The 14,178-nt window shown below is 47.4% G+C and overlaps 1 protein-coding gene across 4 annotated transcripts in view; it reads right to left on the reverse strand.

The window, feature by feature from the left end:
• Nucleotides 1-6,245, reverse strand: part of LEF1 (lymphoid enhancer binding factor 1) — a 122,198-nt gene extending 115,953 nt beyond the window's left edge. For 2 of the 4 annotated variants that reach the window (XM_030915164.1, XM_030915159.1), the window contains exons 1-3: nucleotides 3,561-4,595; nucleotides 2,362-2,428; nucleotides 841-974 (exon numbers count right to left, since the gene is read on the reverse strand). In XM_030915164.1, coding sequence (XP_030771024.1) covers nucleotides 841-974; nucleotides 2,362-2,428; nucleotides 3,561-3,569 — 210 coding nt within the window. In that variant the 5' untranslated portion in view covers nucleotides 3,570-4,595. Of the gene's footprint in view, nucleotides 1-840; nucleotides 975-2,361; nucleotides 2,429-3,560; nucleotides 4,596-4,848 lie in introns of those variants that run through there. The other 2 variants (XM_010373201.2, XM_010373202.2) reach the window with 2 other exon arrangements.
• Between the last annotated feature and the right edge of the window lie 7,933 nt (nucleotides 6,246-14,178).

Genomic DNA, 14,178 nt, shown 5'->3' on the forward strand with positions numbered 1-14,178 from the left:
GTAAATATATTGATGGGTCAGTAAAAAATCCGTCACCACCGCCAGTGGGCCAATTCTAAGAGAGAACTCCATCACCAGCACATTTTACATCTACATACTACACAAGTTACCAGTTAGGTGTTTTCTCACTTAAATGAGGTTTCCACTTCCTAAGAGAAATATCATCAAACCCGAAATTCTTTATAATGTTATGTATTTGCATAATGCAGTTATAATACCACTGCATTTTTAGAATTTTAAAAGTTAACTAAACCACAAGATTAAAAGAAAGGAACAACTTTCATTAGGGTTATCTTTCAGTGATGCTTTCTCTACAATTGACAATAAAGCAAAAATAACTCATCCTCACCAAACCGATCCTAAGGAAACACTGACTGATACAATAAAATAAGACACTGTTTTAAAAGCCAAAGTAACATAACAAACATTCAGCTCCAAATGAGCTAAAGTAGTTCAGATTCTAGAAAGCTAGTGGGCATTAAAAGCTATACAGTCCTTACTTAGCTGAAAAAATAAATCAGTTTAGTTTTCCTCTTATCACCATAGAAAGTACAATACTCATAAAATCATGGATTTGTTGATGTAACTTCACTTGATTTTATAACTTACAATCTGTTACATATTTATTTTAATCAATAAGCCAAAAGCTAAAATTCCAAAGGCAAGACATCAAAGGTAGCACTATTTTAAGGTGGCCATTCCTCATAATTTATTATTTAGCAATGACTAGTTATATATAATGAAAGCATTTCCAATGAGTTTGGAAAAATAAACATTCTGCCAAAATACGAATCAATTTGCACTTCTGAACATAATTTGCAACATCAGCATGTTACTTACTGTTCTCGGGATGGGTGGAGAAAGAGATCCATTTGACATGTATGGGTCGTTATTCATATTTGGCATCATTATGTACCCGGAATAACTCGAGTAGGAGGGTCCCTTGTTGTAGAGGCCTCCATCTGGATGCTTTCCTGGGAGGATCCAAAGAACAATCAATGATGACTTCCCTTTTATATTACTGTATTTTTCATATCAAAATCTAATAGTTCTAAGATAAATCAGACCTTACATAAAAGATTTGTTTACAAAATACTGTAACTGGATTATTATGCTCTATTTTAGATTGACAGTATTTATTCTCTTAAATAGCTTAGCAGCAAACCAGATGTTTTAAAAACGTGGTTCAAACAGTTCTTCCACTATTGACTGATGTTTTTACAAAACTAAGTGTTACCCATCTAACTTAATTTGTTCTAACACTAACAAACTGGACTAAAAAATACAGAACACACACAAATCTAAAACTGTAATATAAATATATTAGGCCATCTAGCTACACACACAGATTTATACACGTGAAGTTATGTTTTGCCTTGTAGACAAACTCAAAAATTCTACCTGTGCTTGTAGATTTCCAGAAAAATTCTAGATTCTACTGAAAGAGTTCTTATCTAGTATATAGGCAACTATCCAAATTTATAAAGGATTAACTCTGGGAGGTTTAATTTTATGTGCTACACTTAGATCATTTTGCCAAAAAATTTCCATTCGATATGTATATTTCTTCTTCTTAATCTGTGTAACTATTTTGTAGCTGAGGAAGAAGCCTAATATATAACTCTCTCCCCTGCTCCTGGTTAATATATTGTATGTAAAAACAGTTCATTTCAGTTAGGCCAATTGTTAAGTAATTAATGGAGAAGAGACAGGCTGACAAGGAAACCCTAAGGTGACTTGATTCTTTTAAAGTCACAAGGAATTCTCCTGAAGTCTAAATACATATGTATGTAATTTTAAAGTTTTTAGTAAGAATCAGAAATACGGAGAAAGTGTATCATCTCTGATATGCACATTCCTAATTACAAGTTTTATGTTTTTACAAGTTAGATTCTGCTCTGCTCATTTACTGACCGCCTTTTCACTGTAATAAGGAACAAGAAACAGCAATTTTGCAAGTGAAAATCCACTCAAAACTATTCTGGTTGGAAAATAAATCAATATATACTGTCATTTTTCTTAATAATATATTAAAAATACTAAGGATCTAAGCTAATTAGAACTTAAAGTAAGATGAGGAAGAGAAAAACTCATTATAGACATTCCCTCTTCCTCAAAGAATCTGGAACCCACCTGAAACCCAAAGGTCCCTAACTCATTCAAAAACACTTTTTAAATTACATAACATACATTAGAGGTAAGCCATAAGTTTCCTGCGTTTTCTTTACTATTTTATTAAAATAGTGGGCATAGTCTGACCTAGTCCCAGTTTCTTGAATTAAAAAATAACAAAACACACCTATTTATACAAATTGCACACCTTATCTGCTAAAGTCAGAAGAAGTAGAATGGGTGTCTTACCATCATCGGGGTGTTCTCTGGCCTTGTCGTGGTAGGGCTCCTGAGAGGTTTGTGCTTGTCTGGCCACCTAACATCATGAATCCCCACACCCAAAAGAAAGAAAATCACCTTAGAGTTTGTGACAATAATGATACAATTGTGTGTGCACTGGTAATTCAAAGGAAGAAGTTTAGGGGCAACTCTGTTTTATTACTCTGTGAGACAGACATAGGCTAGTATTTAGTACTGCAAAATCTTTTTCTTGTCAACATGTATTTTTGAGTGATTATTATCCACCCGAGACCAAAAACATATAAATAATAACAAAACCAATAAAAATATAGTTAAATTTGGGAATGATCCACATCCTGTTCTGACTGCTGTTTATTAAACCATATCAAGGCTCCATGGATGCCTACTATTAAAGGAGTAGGAGTTAATGGGGTTGATGGTTTTGATAGCCTCTTCAACCACTGTTCACTTCAATCAGATCTGATTAAAAGAAGGCTGAAATATCATTTTGCAACTGAAAATGACATTTAAACATAAACAAGCCAACCACTCAGATGAGGTCTTAAGGCAACTGCCCTGAGCGCAGTTTCAGTAGAAGCTCCACTCGAGCTTATAACCTACTATGGCTGGCTGAGCGCAGGCTTACAAAAGTAGAACGATTCTGTGGTTAAAGGGAGGAAAATTAGAGAGTCAGGTTATAGACATCTAAAAAGTAGCCCAGTTGATATCAGTTTTGGTAATCACCATCCACCCAGACAGACTCAACCACGTGCAAATCAGTGGTATTACTCCTTCACCCTCAGGCCTCATGCCCACTTAACACCCAGCAAAGTGTAACGCTTTAACACCAGAGTGCTCGGATTCGAACGCAGCGTCCTTCACCCAGACCAGAAAAGTGGGGAGAATATGAAGTGGGTGGCAAAATTATCTACGGACTAAGGCAGGACTAGCAAAATAGGTAGAAAGAGAGGCTGCTCTACAAATAGGAGAGTTTGGCAAAAAACCTGTGTTTTGGATGTTTGGTTCTCGGGACGTGTGTCCTCCCTTTGACCTCCTTTTCCTAGCACACACAATAGTCACAAATCTTTTATGCGGGGTTAGGTGCACCCTACTCCCGCCCCCATCCCGCTCAAACTGGATTCAACGGGTAAAGAACACCCTTCTGTTCTCTGAACGCAGGCCCCCAGCCTTTCAAAATGCGTACTCACCTCTGCCATTGGGATAGAGAAGGCAGATCTGAGGTGTTCTTAAACGCGCTGTTTAAAACCCAAAATGTCCCCGCCCTCAAAACCACACACTTTCTTTTGGGGGGTAGAAAGATGCCATTTAAGGGAAAAAAAAAAAGGTATATCCTTCAAGTTTCTTTGGAGGGAAAAGGCGTTGGTTAAATCATTCGGGTGTCAGGACTTTTCTACCGGATTTCCTCCAGAGAAAGGTTTCCCAGTTGTGGAACAAGGGTGACCAGTGGAGTGTCGAGTATCAGGGTCCATCCGCCCCCTACCAGCTCTGGACTAGGCTTCAAACAGCCCTCCAACGCGGCCCCGCTCCGCGCTTTCTCCAGCCAGCACCCACGTGTCTCTATTTACTCTACTCAGGTTACCAGCTCTATTGCCCGCAGCGGGCCAGAAGACCCGCGCCTTCCGCCCTGCCGGACTAGTGCCCGGCTTCCGCCACTTCTCCGCCTTTCTTTTGCATAGATTTAAGGCCTGATCCGGTCCCAAACCCCAAATAAAAGTTTTGGGTTTGTTTCCAAGTGATGGCGGTTGGAGAAAACTAGAGTTGGAGGCGGTACAGCTTGGGGTGGCTCGGCTCCGCGCACCCACAGCTCCCAGCTGCCAGCCCAGGCTCTGGGGCCGTAGGGACTGAACCCCGCACCGCCCCCGCAGCCCGGGCGCGCGCCCCCTTGGCCGGCCGGCTCCCTGCGGCCCGTCTCGGCGGTGGTAGGGACGGCCCCGCCTGCCCCAGCCCACGCCCGCCTCCCCTTCCTCCTGCCTGTGGCTCTGCTCGTCTCCACCTAAGCCTCTGGTGGTTTAACGCACTTTTGCAGAGACATCTACCAAAAGATAGCGGGTGCACTTTGTTTTCCGTCCCACGGAAGAATTTCTCAGTATCGTTATTCAGCCATACTCGCTTTTAAAGCCTGGCACTCCTCAGCCCAACAAAAAGACCGAAGGCGAAACACTGTGGGTTAAGGGCATGTTTTCCTGCCCGCGAACCAATCGTTCAGCCACCGAACCCCCTAAACTGATCCAGTTGGAATATGTTTCCCTGCCCCTCTACCTCACCATTCTACACACACACACACACACACACACACACACGCGCGCACATATGCAATGCGGACCGGGGCCCCAGCTACGCACACACCCCAAAACAAACGAGGGATCTACTCGGGACCCTCGGCCGGGCGGCCGGGCGCCTTCCCTCCCTTTCTCCCTCTCTGCGTTTCCCAGGGACCCGCCACGCCTCTCGGAACTGGGGCAGCGGCCCGCTCACCTCGTGTCCGTTGCTGGCCGGGATGATTTCAGACTCGTTCACCAAAGAGGACTTGATGTCAGCTAAATCGCCTTCCTCTTCAGGGTGACTGATCTCGGCGAAGATCTTTTCCTTCTGAGGATCGCCCTCGTCCTTGAAGGGGATCATCTCGTCAGTGGCGCAGAGTTCCGGGTCCCCCCCGCCGCCGCCACCTCCTCCGGAGAGTTGGGGCATCCCGGCGGCTCTGTAATCTCCGCTCCGCTGTGGGAGCACCCGCGGCAAAAGCAGAAAAGACAGAGGGGTAACTCAAGGGTGGGGGAGGAGAGTTGGAAGGGTTCGTGCAGGAGGACAGCAGGCGGAAGCGGGGCGGGTGAGCGCGGGGCCGCCGGCCGGCAGCCGGAGCAGCTGCCGCGGCGCCCGAATCCCGGCGGCCGCCGCGCTTTCCCGCTTTGCGGAGACCGACGCCGGCGCCCGCCCCCGAGGCCGAAGGGCACTGGGCGGCGAGGGCCGCGGTAGCTGGCGCCTCCGGGGGCGTCTGCGCGGCGCGCGCTAGGCGAGGCTGCCCCGGCGGCCACCCCACGCCCCCCGCGTCGCCGGGATTTGCGCGCGGAGGACGCTGGTTCTGGAGGGAACACCACTCTCCAAAGTGCAGAGGAGGTTCCGGCGGCGCGTCTCCGCGGACACCCTCTCCACTGTAGTTACCCCAGATGCCGACTTAGTAGTTTTTTTGTCGAGAAAAGAGAGGGGGTCTGAGCAAAAAGCCCCCGTTTGCCCCAGCAAAGAACGTGCAAGGATCAGAAGATAACGAAACGTCCACTTCCTGAAGGGTGGGAAAAAAAGAAAAAGAAAAAAAGAGCCACCCACGCTGGAGATGTCCGTTTTAGAGCTTCTTATTTTCTTCCCTTTCGCTTCGGTTTTCCTTCTCGAGGCTCATTTAATCTGCTAGAGAAGGAGGAGGAGGAGAAGGTGGGGGCCAAGGAGGCGAGGAAGAGAAAGAGAAGTTTGCCAAGAATAAAGTTTTTGCCGGCAAGCGCGGGGACTCCGCACTGGAGGGCACGGCGGAGTCTCGGGGAGTCACAGCAGGGACCTCGGGCCCAAGTGCTTCTGCCCGGAGCTCGAGCCGACACACACACTCAGCCCGACCCCTCTTTGTTCCCAGCTCGAGTTTCTCAGCTTGGCTCGCCGGCTCGCCGATCTGCACGCCTCCGCCGGCCAGCTCTGTCAAAGCAAAGAGCTGCGCCCCTTGGGTTCGCCCAGCCGAGGGGAGGGGACACCCCGAGCTCGGCCGCGTGCGAGGCTCCGGGCGCGTCCTGGTTCCTCGGCCCGAGAGCGCGCAGCCCGGGTCCCTCCTCCGCGCCCTGCCCCGCAGGTGAGCTGCTGCGCCTCCCCACTGCTTCTCCTCCTCCCGCGCCTAGCCGGCGCTGTAAAGCTACCCACTTGCGTCGCTTCTCCTCCCTCTCCCCTCCCCCGCCTCCAGCTCTCCTTGGCTGCCCGCTGGAGGGGAGGCGGGGGGTGAGGGGGAGTCGGCGAGAAGGAGGTGGTGATTGAGGGTTTTTTTTCTTTTTCTTTTCCCAGATCCCGTAGGACGAGTATTGGTTTTGGGGTGTGTGAGTGTGTGTGCGCGCGCGCCTGGAGGGAAGGATCAGGCAACTTGGCGAGAGAAGGAATGACCCGGCCCTGCTTATAACCCACCGAGAGGCACACTTTGCCCGCGTGAAATTGACAAGAAACATTGCCGCAATGGCTTGACTTCATCATCTAAGTATCTATTTTCTTGGCCCCCACCCACCCACTCCTTTTCCTCTGCCAGTCTCTCCCCTACCTCCTTGACGCCTCCCACTCTCCCTCCCTCGCTGTGGCCGGGGGAGGAAGATGAAAGAGAAAGCCGCCGCCGCTGTGATCGACACCACATTGATAGATGCTCTGACAGTGGGGAGAGGCGGGAATCTGGGACTGAGAAAAGAAGGAAAAGGGGAAAATATAACAGACATTGCTCAACTATTAAGAGAGAACAGAAGGACAAGGAAAAGAGAGTTGTGGCTTTCCCGAATATAATATCACACACACGCTCTTTGGAGACAAGGGAACACGCTAGTGAAAATAAAATCTCCAGGCTTACCGAGAAAAAATATGACGAGGAAGAAGGAACTGAAGATTAGATTTTAATTATTGCTTTTTAAACAATATCTCTTTCATTCTGTCCTCACCACGGGATGTACGGAGAGTTGTGCTAGGTCTCTCGTGGGTTTTCAGAGACACACACCGCAGTGTGTGGGAACCTCATCGAGAATGAAAAGATAATCCAAGAAGGGGGAAGAGAAGGCAAAAGGACTCAGGAGAGCAAAGCCAGAAGAGGGAGGGAGGACGGGGTAGTCCCTGGCACCTTGGACTGCGAGCTGAAAGGAACCCTTGAGGATGCAAATCCGAATACAACCTCAAAAATTCCTCAGTCTCCACTGTGTCTTTGATGCATTTTGTACAAAGACAGGAGTTTTCAGGAGATACTTTGTGAAAGTTACAGCAGAAGGGAAGCTGAAGTTTGAAAACACATTACATTTTGTCCCTTGGTTCTCAAACCTCCTCTGTTAAAAATCTAGGCAAATTATTATATCCAATAGAGTAGCCATCTGTAAAACTTCAGAACAGTAAACAAAGGACATAAAGAAATGTATCTTCATCTCCCTTAAATTTAAAATAAGGAAAACACTACAAAATCAGATTTTGCTCCGTTATATAGGAATGGTCTAGCAAAGATTCCTCTTCCTAAAGGTGAAATTTCAGGCTGCTGAACATTGAATGGGTAAAGATTTTAACAATGCTGTATCTAAGTGAGCACTTAAAACTTCACCTACTAATAACTACTACTTCTTGGGAATGAGAATTTACTAGGAAGCAATTTTTAAAACTTTACGAAGGATCCAGTTGGTCCCTAGAATATGGCCAGTAGTCACATGTAAATTCTATCTGGGAGATTGGGTTAAAATTAAGGGGTTGGTGAAGGAATCCAGGAAAAGTAAAACATTAAGTCCACTTTTAATAGCTGACAATGCTATGCCTCAAGAGAAGAAAAGGAGTATATTCTGCTACAGTGTGTGAGAAACCCAATTTTTGTTTTTGGATGATGGTGGTATGTCACTTCCCTTAAAGTTATGCACCAGTGTGAGTGAGTGTCCCAGAGAGGTGAACATATAGCTGTGTCAGACATTTATAGCCCCGTTCTTAAAAGACATATGGGAAAATAAAGTCAAAAGTCCTCCCATAACTGCACCAATTTGACCAATAGGAAAACAACTAGAAAATGCAGTTTCACCAAAGCAGAATAGAGGTTCCTTTTCATCAAACCCTCAGGAGGGGGAGGGAGGAACACAGAATGGCTAGGGGGTAGTTTCTGGAAGCCAAAGAGAGATTAAATGATGACTCTTACATCCCCCCGCTGTTTAAGTGCTGAAACTAATTCAGATGCCACTTTCTCCTTCATGTTAACTCGCTGGATTCCCCGAGTCATTTGGAGCCTATGCTCCAGGTTTCCTGAAGGTTAGAAGCTCAAGAAGATGCGAATTTTTAGAACAATAGTGGAAACTGTTTACTTGAAGGGCCAAGGGTAGGTGGCTGCGTTTGTTATTTTACTGTGACCCTGTCCATTGAAAACATTGTTTCTAACGAAATAACCCAGCACCTTGCTCTATTTGCGTGGCTGTTTTCCTTACAGTGGTGTAACTGGTGTTAGCTGATTGTCTTTAGGATTGTTGTAACTCTTCTGATGAGCAGCACTTAGAAGGGGCTTTAGTAAAATCCATGCGCCCCAAATTTGTAAAGCTTCGTTTCGGAGAGAGGTTGACACTTCCACGTGAAGTCTTTCTTTTGGAAAAAGCAGGAGGACGCAGGAGGGGCGAAGTAACCCGGGGAAGACGTTCTTCCCCCTCCCTTACGGATTCAGTGTAGTTTCTGGCATAGGCAATTCTGTCACCAGGCGGTCTTTTCTAATTCTTGTGGGGGCTGGTATTAACATAAGCAGCCGCCTCTTCGGGTGCGAGTGGGATCCCAGGTCCGGGATGTGGTGGGTGCGGTGCGGGAGAGGCACCCGCCGCCCGCCGCCCCCTTCACTCGGATGTTAGAGGCAAGTTGTTCGTGTGAACTCGAGCGAACGACTGGAGGTTGGCTGTTGTAGGTTCACTCCTTCAGGATGTGGGTTTCAGGGGGCGTTTTGATGTGATTTAATTCCGACCGTGAAAACAATTGCTAGGGGCTGGCTGGATTGCTGCTGGTTTTTCCCCTCCTGGTGGCTTTGCTTGGTTTGGGTTTAGTTTGGGAGCAAACTTGTTTTATATCAACACTTCCTTCTACATCGGGCGCCGTCGCCTCAACTGTGCGTGGGGGGCGAGGCGCCCACCCGGCACAAGAACAGAGTAGCCGGGGAGAAGAGACGGCCTCGCTGCCCACGGGGTAAGCGGAGCCCAGTCAAGCTCGGGAGCGGGCAGCAGAGCCAGAGGAGTGACCCCCACTCACACCAGAAAACCCCTCCCCCCCGGCGATTTTGTTGCCAACTCGAGTCGGCTACAGACAGTCCAGTGAGTCCTTAATTACAAGGACGAGAGAAAAGCAAGGTGCCCCTCGAGTCCTCTCCGCCCCCTCGGTCCTAACCCCCGCCCAGGCTCCAGGTCTTCCCCTTTGTGTGGCCTGGACTCTCTCCCAGCTACAACTTTGGTGGGATCCCAAAGGAAGGAGGTGGCGGGGCCTACGGAAGAGGATACTCAGGAGCCGAGGAGAAGGGCTAGAAAACGAATAATGTGACTCCAGAGGCGGAACTCCGACCCCCTCGAATTCCCACCCCGTCTTCGCCTGGAGACGAAAGCTGTGGGCATCTTCAGTTTAGCGGACTTCGCGGAAAAGGAGAGAAGGGGGCGAGGGAAATGGCAGTTTGTGTCCCAGGGGTGCTTCCGCTTCTTCCGCCTCCTAAAGACAAACAAACTCAACCCCCAACCCTCCGGGGTATCAGGGAACTCGTGGGACCGTGAAAAAGTCGTTCCCAAATCCGGCCGCCTGCGGACGTCGGGCTTCCGAGAGGCCGGCGCCCGTTGGCGTCTGCAGCTCGGCGCAGCCTCGCGGGGCTCGAGCGAGCGGGGTCCGCCACCCCTCCCGCCCTCCTGCGGCTTTCCCCGCGCTGGGCCAGTGCAGGCCGAGCCCCGCGTCCCTGCCTCGCTGGGTGGGGGTCCCGGGCGCGGCTGTACAGAGGGCCGCCTCCTCCCGCGGCCCGCGGGCAAGGGGCGCAACCCACCCCGCTCTCCAGGCCGCCCCTCTGCCAGCTGGGAGGCGAGGGTACACGTCCTAAGACTGCCCAAGAGGGAGTGGAATCACGCCGGTAGGAGAGCGCACGGGAACCAGGAACGCGAGGCAGGCACAGGGGAGCTGAACGAGCCAGACAGGGCCCGGCCACGCGCCCTCGTCACTCGGCTGCTCTCCGCGACGGGAACCCGGGCTCCCACGCATGGGGAATGCCTAGAATGGAGCTGGAATGGAGGTGGGAGCTGGAGTCATTTTGCGGGCCACAGGACTGCTCATTTTGTGGGCAGGACGGGACATTCTTGTCCCTCCTTTCTGAAAAACTTTTCTCAGGCGCCTGAACTCGGCATGGGGACCGGCCTCGGAAGGCCGGGGGGTAGCACAGCCGCGGCGTCCAGCTCTGGGTCCTCCTCGCCCTGGCCCTCCTCGTCCCTCAGCCCGCCCCCCGGGTCGGGGACGCGCGCGAAAAGGCCGCCCGCGCGCGCGAGTCGCGCTTTATATCGGCTGAGGGCGGCGCCTGCGCGGGGCCCGGCGCGGCGGCACGGCCTTTGAAGTCGCCGCGGCTGCCGCTTTCATCCTTTCTTTTTTCCCTCGCAGGCCCCTTTGTGTGACTAAATTTGGCAAGAATATGGATCCGAGCCAGTCTTTCCACGTGTGCTCCCAGCTCCCAGCTGAGAAGGCCAAGGGTTCTCTTCCGGGTAAGGAGACAGGGAGAAAGATCAAAGAGTTTGGGGAGCTGGATCTGAAATGTGAATTGAAAATAAAAATCAAGCCTGGACACATTCCAGTTTCTAAAGCAAAACCAACCCTCAGCAGAGGCCGGTTCTCTATATAGCTCTCTTTCTTTCTCTTTCTGCTCCCTTTGCCTCTTTCTGTGACCATTCTTGAGCACATGGAATAAAATAAAGAGAACATAGGGAAACAGTTTCTCTATATTTCGTTTTGGAGTACTTTTATTAGGGAAAATGTCTTGTTCATAATTACTGGTATGTGAAGCCGAATTTCTTCAGTCGTAAATATTGTCTTATTTCAGCACGCTTCGCACTTTCTTCTGCGGCCACATTTGGGAAGAGAACGTTGCCCCAACACGTGTGGATATGTTCGTTGTGTATAGTGGTCCTTTTTTTCTACACATGATAGGGTGCACCATATAGTTTTTTTCACAGAAGTTAGATTCTGGAAAACCAATGTTAATATTTTTATCAAAGTACTCACTATCACAGTTGATCCCGATAATTTGAAACCCTCTCGTTGATAAACTACAGAGATCTTTTCTTATAGGCCACTCAATCAGAAACCTTTGTCTTTTTAAGGTTAAAAAACTATAGGTCCCTTCACTTCTATTGTTATGGAAGTAACTAAAATAGACAGCTTTGAAATACTGTGATGCGAAAAGTCAGAAATCCTGGGTTGGAGATGGGCCCTGCCACTCCCTCTCATGCCATTGGTGACCTCAGGCAAGCCATTTAACCTCTCCCAGAGTCCGTTTCCTCTCTGAAAAATGGATATAATAATACCGTACTATTAAGTGAAATAATGCATGTGAAAATATTTACAAATGTAAGGTATTATTAGTCCATGAGGCAAAGATGGTCCTTTTAAGGGGACCTGTTAAGTTGCAAAATCAAAAACTTCTGAAGGCCTAGGAACCCTTACCACAGGAGCAAATGGGGACAGTGTTACACTCTCGTGTCCACACTATGACCATCTCCACGCCTCCATCAGTTGTGTTACAAAGGCTATTGAAGCGGTTGTTACCCCCCAAGTGAGTGTGATGAGAGAACATTTTAAGAACAGGATGAATATGCCTTAACTCGTGTTTATGTTGAGCTCTTAATGAATTCATAAATGAATGAAGAAAATAACACCGAAAACAGTACTTTTTTGTGAGACATTTAACACACATTACAGCAGCTCTAAAAACAGTCTTAGTATAATGGCCTGAGAAAGTAGTAATGTTTATGTGGATAAAATACCCCCAACAACAGTTGTCAGGACTCAGAGGTGGGGAGAGTGACTAGAAAGGTATATAAGAGTTGTTTCTTGGGACTGTGTAAGTGCCACCAAAATCTATGTTTTAAAATAGAAAGTGATTATGTATCCCAGGCAGAGGTATCTCAAGTTTACAATGCAGTGAAGATTATTGATAGGGCTGACTGTGAAGTAACAGGAGTACCACAGGTGTAGTACATAGGGCATTTAGCTGAATGCACTTCAGTGTGATCCTTTCTAACCTAAGGTAACCCCACCAAGGGTGCCATTTCCGGGGCTCATTGGGAGCTATTTTCCAATATAAGCTTTTCAGTGTGAACTGTGTACAGAGTGATGAAAGCAGCAGGGCTGGAGGGTGGGTAGGGTTCCAGGGTTCCTAGGTCCCTTTGGCATGGCCCAAGGCGGCCTAGGGTGCAGACTCCTCCTGAGATGCTCCATCTCCTTCAGTTGCCTCCTGCCAGCAGCAACCCTCAGCCTTTGCCAATTGTGTGGAAGGGACTCTATAGCAATTTTTATTGGCACTTAGAAAGCACCTTCTATTTTCAATGTACCTTTTCCCCAAATGTCCCAAATTAAAAGTGGATGCTGATCAAGTTCACTGGTCAACTTCGATTCTTCCTTTCCCTTTTCTTTACAGATGCAACCTTTTTGAAATTTATTTCTGGCCAAAAGAGGAACATAGATCAAGGATTCTATCTTGCTTTTGCGGGGCAATGGAGAGACCCTGAAAACAAGGAAAACCTGGGGCCTTCTATAAGAAACTCCCTGAAAGGGGAGGCATGGCCAAGGAATTTTTATAAATCTCTTTCCTGGATGGATATGGTAATGGATGTGTTTCTTGAATTGTGGTAAATGCACCTCATAAAATGGATGGACTGGGGCTGTATTCTCAGGCTTCCTGGGCTCCGTTGGCATTGGGCAAGCATATAATCCCTGGTTTGAGGCTAGCAGCCAAAGCCACAACCTTCTTGCAGTACCAACTGAGCCATTGAGAGATTAATGCAGAACAAGGTCATTAGTCTCGTTGTTTATCCAGTTACTAGCCACACAGATTTCTGTAAATTTCAGCTACAGTGGCTGCAGCCTGCCTTTGATGTGTGTAATCTGTACATTTTAGTGCTCCAGGAAAGTGCCTGATTGACAAGATCTACATCCAATGCCCAGAAAACACATCCTGCACAGGCACAGTGAAGCGTAGAGTTGAACAATTTTCCAGTGAGTTCCGTCAAAGTAAATAAACCAACCTAGAGGGTCAGGATTGAGCCTCCTTTTTTCATGACATGGCTTTTGAGTGTCCTTGGGAATGGTCTGTATTTGTTTTCATTTGAAACTGGGTAACTGCTTTAAATAGTAATTTACCTCTCAGAGGAAGAACTTGGCCTGTATGACATTTGACCTTGAGGATGCTTTCTGTTTTAAAGTACTTCTGTCCATAAAAACAGACTCCTTGAGTGAGGTTACCCATACTCATATATACATATATCCAAGACACGGCCAATTTCTAGTTCCTTCCTTAACTATGTCTTGCTTGTATGGCTATGCTTAAACTCAGAATTAACAATAACGGGAGTGAATTCAGATGGTAGAGAGAGCCAGTGCAAATAGTTTAGGCTACAAAATTGTCATCTGGCTCCACCAAACACTTTTCTTTGGCAGAAAAGAAAAGCTGATTTGCCTTATCTGAATTTGACTTAAAGGTCCTACAATCCCGCTCTGCCAATTAACGGATCTCAAGTCCACTTGCCTTAGGTTAAATTGGCAGAAAGCAAGGGACAGAGATAAACTACTATCCTATGAGGTTAGATGGTAATTTTTGACTGCCAGTTCTGATAACCACAGACTCCCAAATATATTTTGAAATGTATTTGAATTACCCAGATATTTGATTTTTGCAGTTCAAATTACTGGGATAATTTTTACATTGTTTTACTTTGTATCTTACAGTGGCTAAGTCAGACAGACCTTGTTGAAGCTCTAGCTCTCTCACTGTTAGCCCTCCCTGTCCTGCACCTTTGCAGTTGCCTCCTAACAAGTATCTGGCTTTCTTTTTTTTTTTTTTTTTTTTTTTTTTTTTTTTTT

Source organism: Rhinopithecus roxellana, chromosome 2 (assembly GCF_007565055.1).
Source record: "Rhinopithecus roxellana isolate Shanxi Qingling chromosome 2, ASM756505v1, whole genome shotgun sequence".
NCBI lineage: Eukaryota > Metazoa > Chordata > Mammalia > Primates > Cercopithecidae > Rhinopithecus > Rhinopithecus roxellana.